This window comes from Sardina pilchardus, chromosome 12 (genome assembly GCF_963854185.1).
Source record: "Sardina pilchardus chromosome 12, fSarPil1.1, whole genome shotgun sequence".
In the NCBI taxonomy this organism is placed as follows: domain Eukaryota; kingdom Metazoa; phylum Chordata; class Actinopteri; order Clupeiformes; family Clupeidae; genus Sardina; species Sardina pilchardus.
This window is the reverse complement of record NC_085005.1, coordinates 34172558-34180057: the sequence shown is the minus strand read 5'-3', so window position 1 is coordinate 34180057 and position 7500 is coordinate 34172558. Positions and strand designations below refer to the sequence as shown.

At 58.4% G+C, this 7500-nt stretch overlaps 1 protein-coding gene across 4 annotated transcripts in view; it reads right to left on the bottom strand.

Moving 5' to 3' along the window:
• The window catches only part of akap12b (A kinase (PRKA) anchor protein 12b), a 61811-nt gene that overhangs the window by 4693 nt on the left and 49618 nt on the right, over window positions 1-7500 (bottom strand). For all 4 annotated transcript variants that reach the window (XR_009940903.1, XM_062550172.1, XM_062550173.1 and 1 more), the window contains one exon: window positions 1061-6103. Coding sequence is in view for 3 of the 4 variants with exons in the window: in XM_062550172.1 (XP_062406156.1) it covers window positions 1065-6103 (5039 nt within the window). In the remaining variant the exon portion in view is untranslated. The remainder of the gene's footprint in view (window positions 1-1060; window positions 6104-7500) is intronic.

Below are 7500 nucleotides of genomic sequence, written 5' to 3'. Positions count from 1 at the left end.
GTGTAGTATGTGTTGAGTATATATTGGGTGTGTGTGTATATATGTGTTGGGTATATATGTAAGGGATAATCAACGACGCGCCGTGCGTTTCTAGGAAAATAATGCACGTTCGAAGTGGTAACAAGGACCCGGACTTTACACTTCGATAAGTGCATTATTTTCCTAGAAACGCACGGCGCGGAGTTGATAATCCCGCTTATACCACTGCTACTATCATTTTCGTTTATATTGCCGCTGTCTTAGATACAATGTTGCTGTTTTTACCGTTACATTCACATTGGCGAATTAATATTCAAGTGTAATAAGCCCAAAAGAAGGGAACTACTTCATAGCCGTGCGGTATATCGAAAAATAATGCACGTTCCAAATAGCGCATCACAATAGGACATTTGACCAAGCAGTGGTATAATGGGTGTGTGTAGTATGTGTTGGGTATATATTGGGTGTGTGTATAGTGTGTGTTGAGTATATATTGGGTGTGTGTGTGTGTGTAGTGTGTGTGTATAGTATGTGTTGTGTGTGTGCATGTGTAGGGTATATATTGGGTGTATTTATAGTGTGTGTTGAGTATATGTGTTGTGTGTGTGTATAGTGTGTGTTGAGTATATATTGGGTGTGTGTGTGTGTAGTGTGTGTGTATAGTATGTGTTGTGTGTGTGTGTATGCGTAGGGTATATATTGGGTGTGTGTATAGTGTGTGTATAGTGTGTGTTGAGTATGTATTGGGTGTGTGTGTGTGTATAGTATGTGTTGTGTGTGTGTATGTGTAGGGTATATATTGGGTGTATTTATAGTGTGTGTTGGGTGTGTATTGGGGTCTCCGTGGTGACTGACCTGCTCATGACACTGTTGCTAACTCCGTGTGTGTGTCTATAGTGTGTGTTGGGTGTGTCTATAGTGTGTGTTGTGTGTGTGTAGTGTGTGTTGTGTGTGTCTATAGTGTGTGTTGGGTGTGTCTATAGTGTGTGTTGTGTGTGTGTAGTGTGATGTGTGTGTATAGTGTGTGTTGTGTGTGTATAGTGTGTGTTGGGTATATAGTGGGGTCTCCGTGGTGACTGACCTGCTCATGACACTGTAGCGATCTCCGTGGAGACGGGCTCTATGTCCCGCACCACTTCCTCCAGCACGTGCTCCATCACTTCCTGCGCCTTCACCGTCATCACTTCCTGCGCCTTCACCGTCTGGTCCGGCGTGGGCTCGCTCAGCACTGCAGCCGGGGTCTGTGATTGGCTGTCTGCGGCCGGGGTCTGTGATTGGCTGTCTGCATCGGGGGCGGAGGCGGTCGAGACCCCGGTAGTTGCCGTGGCGTCTGTCTCCAGGGGACCCTCAGGGGCTGCCGTGGAAACCTCTTCCTGACTATCAGCTGCCGTGGAAACCTCAGGGGCAGCCTCGGTGGGTTCTGCTGAGCTGGGTTCCTGTTCTACGATGGTGGGTTCTGCTGAGCTGGGTTCCTCGGTGGGTTCTACTGAGCTGGGTTCCTCGGTTCGTTCTGCTGAGCTGGGTTCCTGTTCTACGGTGGTGGGTTCTGCTGAGCTAGGTTCCTGTTCTACGGGGGCCTCCTGGCTTTCTGCTGTGGCAGATGCGTCTCGTGTCACTTGCTCAGGCTCTGTCTGCACTTCACTGTGTCCATCTGTCTGCTTCTCCTCTTCATCAGCGATTCCCTCCTCCTCTGCCTTCTCCTCTTCCTCTGCCTTCTCCTCTTCATCTGCCTTCTCCTCTTCCTCTGCCTTCTCCTCTTCCTCTGCCTTCTCCTCTTCCTCTGCCTTCTCCTCTTCCTCTGCCTTCTGCTCTTCCTCTGCCTTCTCCTCTTCCTCTGCCTTCTGCTCTTCCTCTGCTTTCTCCTCTTCCTCTGCCTTCTCCTCTTCATCTACCTTCTCCTCTTCCTCTGCCTTGTGTTCCTCTTCACTGCCTCTGAGTTGCTCCGCGGGCTCCTGCTCCTTCTGAGGAGCCTCCATGCTCAGCTCGATGCCGTCCACAGACATGACGGCCACCTCCTGCTGCACGGGCGCGATGTTGACGGCGAGGGACACCGGCAGCACCTCGGTGATCTGAACGGCCTGGACGATGACTTTTGGTGTCTTTTCTACGTCCTCTTCTGTGGTTGTTGTCTCTGGGGCTGTTTCCGTGACTACAGCAGACTCCGCAGCTGTTGTTTCCGTGACTACAGTAGACTCAGTAACGGTAACCGTCTCTGCGGTGTCCTCACTGTCTGCGTCCTTGGACATGTCACAGATGTTCTCCATGACGTTCTGGATGATGGTCTGCACGATGACGGAGCTCTGCTCCTCGATGACCTCCACCTCCGTCTGGTGTGCGTGCGCGGGCTCCGGAGCGCCCTGCACCTCCTCACACACCTCCTCCTCCACCACCACGCCGTCTGCGGAGCTCACGGCCTCCACGGTGGCCTCGACCGCAGGAACGGCCGTCGCCGTGGCGGCGGCCACATCCTCCACCTGCACTTGAATCGCCTCGTCCCCTGTGGGTTCCGCAATGGCTACGTTCTCCATGACGACGACCTCATCTTTGATCTCTGAGGTCAGGCTGTCAGACGGAGAACCGATGACGCACACTGTTTCCTTGGCAACGGCGAATTCTTCGAGCGCCGCCACGACGGCGATCGGCGCCTCCGTCCCCTCGGACACCTCCGCCACAGGTGCGTCGGCCAGCGCCGTGATCACTTCCTGGGTTACGGCCTCCGCCACCTGCTGGGCGGGCGCTAGCTCTAGCTCCGCCCCCGCCGCGGCCTCGTCTGCGTCCTGCAGCCGCGTCACCTGCTCGTCCCTCGCCACCGCGACCTCCGTGACCTCCGTGGGCCGGGCGCAGACGGGCTCCTCCACGGACGCCTCTGCGGGGCCCTCGGGCTCCATCGGCGGGGTCCTCTCCTCCACCAGCGGCTCCTCCAGAAGCTCCGCCTCTGCCAGCGCAGCGCTGACCACGCCCACCTTCACCGCCGCCGGCTCCTGGATCGTGTCGGCCAGCTCTGTCTCCAGGGCGACGACCTCCACGACCTCCTCTGTCTGGGGCGCCTCCTCCACAGCGTTCTCCAGCGGCGCGGGAGCCTCCTCCGTCTGCACCTCCTGCACCTCGGCCTCGTGCACTTTGACCTCGGTCACGTCCGCCTCCTCTGGATGCGTCTCGGCCGTGTCCTCCATGGCAACCTCCGTGGCGACGACCTCGGCGACGGCGCTCACCCCCTCCACGGCGGCCGAGGGCATCGCTACCTCCGCAGCCTCCAGGCTCTCGGCGTCCAGGCCGGTGCAGATGTTGGTGGCCTCCTGCAGCGCAGCCTCCGCCGCCTCCTGGGAGTCCGTGGTCACTGTGGCAACCTCTTGCTGGCCCTCGGCGATAGTCACCATGGTGACGGCCTCCTCCACCACAGGCGTGGCCTGGCCAGAGGTGACGGGGGACGCGGAGATGCGGGTTTCCTCGGCGGCGGAGGGCTCGGGCGGCAGCTCCAGTGCCGTCGCGGCGTCAGAGGTGAGCTCCACGATGTCGTCGGCGATGGTGTTGTCCGTGGACTTGGGCGTGCCGGCCGTGTCGCCTTCCTCTGGAATGTCGCTCAACTGCTTGGCGTCCTCCTCCGGGTCCTCCTTCAGGTCCTCCTCCACCACGGCCGAGATCCAGGAGGGCGCGCGGTCCTCGGCAGCAGATGCTTTCACCGTCACCAACGACGACGAGGCCGCTGCTGCGTTGGCCGCCAGCTCCAGCGGTGACTCTGCAGGTTTGGCGTCTTCCGTCGCCGCGGTCGTCGTCGGCTCGGCGGGCTCGTTGTCGTACTCGGAGAGCGGCACGACGGCGGGCGTGTCCGAGTCCTCCTCCGCCGACCCCACGTCCGAGGACACGGGCCCCTGCTTATCGTCCGCCTTCTTCTTCCGGCGCGGGATGAGCTTCTTGAGCGAGAACGAGGACTCCTCTTTGGGCATCTCGCCGTCGGAGAGCGTCTGCTCCGTCGTGCCGGACGCGTCCTCGTCGGATCTCTTCTTCCTGGAGGTGACGAGCCGCTTGAAGGACTCCCACGTGGACACCAGCTCGCCCTCGGGCTCCGGCGACGACGCCAGGTTCTCGTGGTCGGCCTCCTGGGAGGTGCCCAGAGGGGATTCGGCGGTCCTGGCTGCTTCCTCTCCCGAGAGCAGAACTTCCTCCTCCAGTTTGGCGTCCTCGTCCTCGGAGTCGGAGGTTTTGCGGGCCCTCTTCTTGGCCGAGCCGACGCAGATCAGCGCCTCCCAGGACATGGAGGTGTCCATCTTCTTCTTCGGCTCCTCCGTGGACGACTCCAGCTTCTCAGCTTTGGGTTCCGCCTTCGGTTCCTCTGTAGGCTCCTCTTTAGCGTCCTCAACTTTAGGCTCAGCGGCCGGCTCTGCGTTCTCCTCAGTGCTCGGTGCTGCTGCTGCTTCGGCGCTCTCTTCTTCAGCTTTAGGTTCTGCTGAGGGTTCCGCCTCCGGCTCAGTGGATTTCGGTTCCTCGGCTTTCTCGGCGGAGTTGGCGACGGCGGCGTCTGCGGAGGACAGAGTGGCGGATTTGGGTTTGTCGCCGGCGGGCGCCTCGTCCTCGCTCTCGGAGGACCTCTTGACTCTCTTCTTTGGCGTCACCAGCTTCTTAAAGGACGACAAGATGCTCTCCTTCTTCCTCTCGCCGTCAGACGTGGAGGCCTCGGCCTCCTGGCTGGCCTCGTTGGGAGCGGCCTCGCTGGCGACGTGTTCACCAGACTCCTCGGGGGAGGAGGGGCCGCTGTCGGGCTTCGGGGTCTCTGCGGACTCGGCGGACTCGGTGGAGCTCTGCAGCTGCTCGGCGGAATGCTCGCCCGATTCCGTCAGTTTGGTTTCTTTCTTCGGCTTTGGCTTTTTGGAGGACAGCTTCTTCAGACCGGCGCCGGTGAAGAGCTTCTTCAGGGGGCTTCCTTGACCTTTCACCTTCTCCTGGGACGAGACGAGCTCCGTCTCCGTGGCGACCTCAGCAGGAGGCGTGGCCTCAGTGCTTGGCTCCTCCCCGGTGGTGGGTGTGGTCTTCTCAGCCTCAGATGCATCAGCTGGCTCAGCGACCTCTACAACGACCTCTGCGGCGACCTCCACAGTGACCTCTTCAGCGACCTCTTCAGCGACCTCTGCGGCGACCTCTGCGGTGTCCTGCTCCTGCTCTTTCGGCTCCTCGGCGGGAGCGGCAGCTGCCTCTGAGACGGGTTCCTCCTTGGGTTCCTCCTTGGCGAGTTCTTCTTCTGCGGGCGGTTCAGCGAGAGTCTCGGCAGATCCTTCCGGTTCTTCTGTGACCTTTCCTGCTTCAGCTGGAGCCTCCGCTGCCACCCCCTCATCTGCCGCCTCCTCCTGCGTCACCTCCGTCACCTCCGTCACCTCCTCATCAGCCTTCTCCTCCGTCACGGCCTCGTCGGCCTCTTTGATCTCCTCGGCAGGCGCCTCCTTCGCCGGCTCCTCCTCTTTGGCCTTCTTGAAGCTGGTCTTCTTCCTCAGGTTGGAGAAGATGCCCTGAGTGAAGAACCTCTTGAAGGGCGACTGCGTCTCCTGTGCGGGGGGGGGGCTGGCGGCGGCAGACTCGGCCGGCGTCTCCACGGCGACGGGCGTCTCGGACTCGTCCTGCTCCCCGGTGGTGGTGGTGGCGCCCTCCGCTGGTGGCTCGGCGTCTACGGCGTCTGCGGCGGCGGGAGTCTCGGGCTCGAGCGCGCTCTCTGCCGCGGGATCAGCTGCTGCCGCCGCCTTGTCTTCGGTTTCCGTGGTTTCCGTGGTTTCCGTGGTTTCCGTGGTTTCCTCGGCGGCGGGCTGGTCTTTGGCTCCTCCCTCGGCGTCGCCGGTCTTTGGCTCCTCCTTCTTCTCCACCGTCAGCAGCTGCACAGGCTCCGCCTCCTTGTCGCTCTTGTCCTTCTTCAGCGTGAACTTGAAGCCCACGAAGCGGAAGATCTTCTTGAAGCCGACCTCGCTGCTCTCGGCGGGCGTGTCCTCGGTCGCCACGACGACGTCGGCGTCGGCGGATTTCTTCTCCTCGGTCTCCATGACGATGTCGGTCTCGGTCCCGTTCAGCTGAGGCGCCGCCTCGTCCGCCGCCACCACCGCCTCTGGAGCGTCGTCCTTCTCAGACACGCCATCCGTCTGGCCCACTGCACACACACACACACACACACACACACAAGGGACAGGTCATTAGGACAGCATACACACACACATACACATACACACACACACACACACAAGGGACAGGTCATTAGGACAGCATACACACACACACACACACACACACACAAGGGACAGGTCATTAGGACAGCATACACACACACACACACACACACACACAAGGGACAGGTCATTAGGACAGCATACACACACACACACACAAGGGACAGGTCATTAGGACAGCATACACACACACACGCCATCCGTCTGGCCCACTGCACACACACACACACACACACACACACACAAGGGACAGGTCATTAGGACAGCATACATACACACACACACACACACACACAAGGGACAGGTCATTAGGACAGCATACACACACACACGCCATCCGTCTGGCCCACTGCACACACACACACACACAAGGGACAGGTCATTAGGACAGCATACATACACACACACACACACACACACAAGGGACAGGTCATTAGGACAGCATACACACACACACACACACACACACACACACACACACAAGGGACAGGTCATTAGGACAGCATACACACACACACACACACACACACAAGGGACAGGTCATTAGGACAGCATACACACACACACCATCCGTCTGGCCCACTGCACACACACACACACACACACACACACAAGGGACAGGTCATTAGGACAGCATACACACACACACACACACACACACACACACACACACGCAAGGGACAGGTCATTAGGACAGCATACACACACACACACACACACACACACACACACACACACACACAAGGGACAGGTCATTAGGACAGCATACACACACACACACACACACAAGGGACAGGTCATTGAGACAGCATACACACACACACACACACACACACGCATGTACACGGCATTAAGACCCCGGCACACAAACTTCACTTGCTGAACAAAAACAAGGAATATGCTGAAGTGAATCAGGCCAACTGTGCTGAAGTGAATCAGGCCAACTGTGCTGAAGTGAATCAGGGCAACTGTGCTGAAGTGAATCAGGGCAACTGTGCTGAAGTGAATCAGGCCAACTGTGCTGAAATGAATCAGGCCAACTGTGCTGAAGTGAATCAGGCCAACTCTCCTGCAGTCTATCCAATGTAAATGAGTCATGCTGAAGTGAATCCAATGTAAATGAGTCATGCTGAAGTGAATCCAATGTAAATGAGTCATGCTGAAGTGAATCGGAGGGAATAATGGCAGCATGTAGTGTGTGTGTGTGTGTGTGTGTGTGTGTGTGTGTGTGTGTGTGTGTGTGTGTGTGTGTGTGTGTGTGTGTGTGTGTGTGACAGCATTGGGCGAGACCAACACACCCCAGTGGACTCTAATGCAAGCA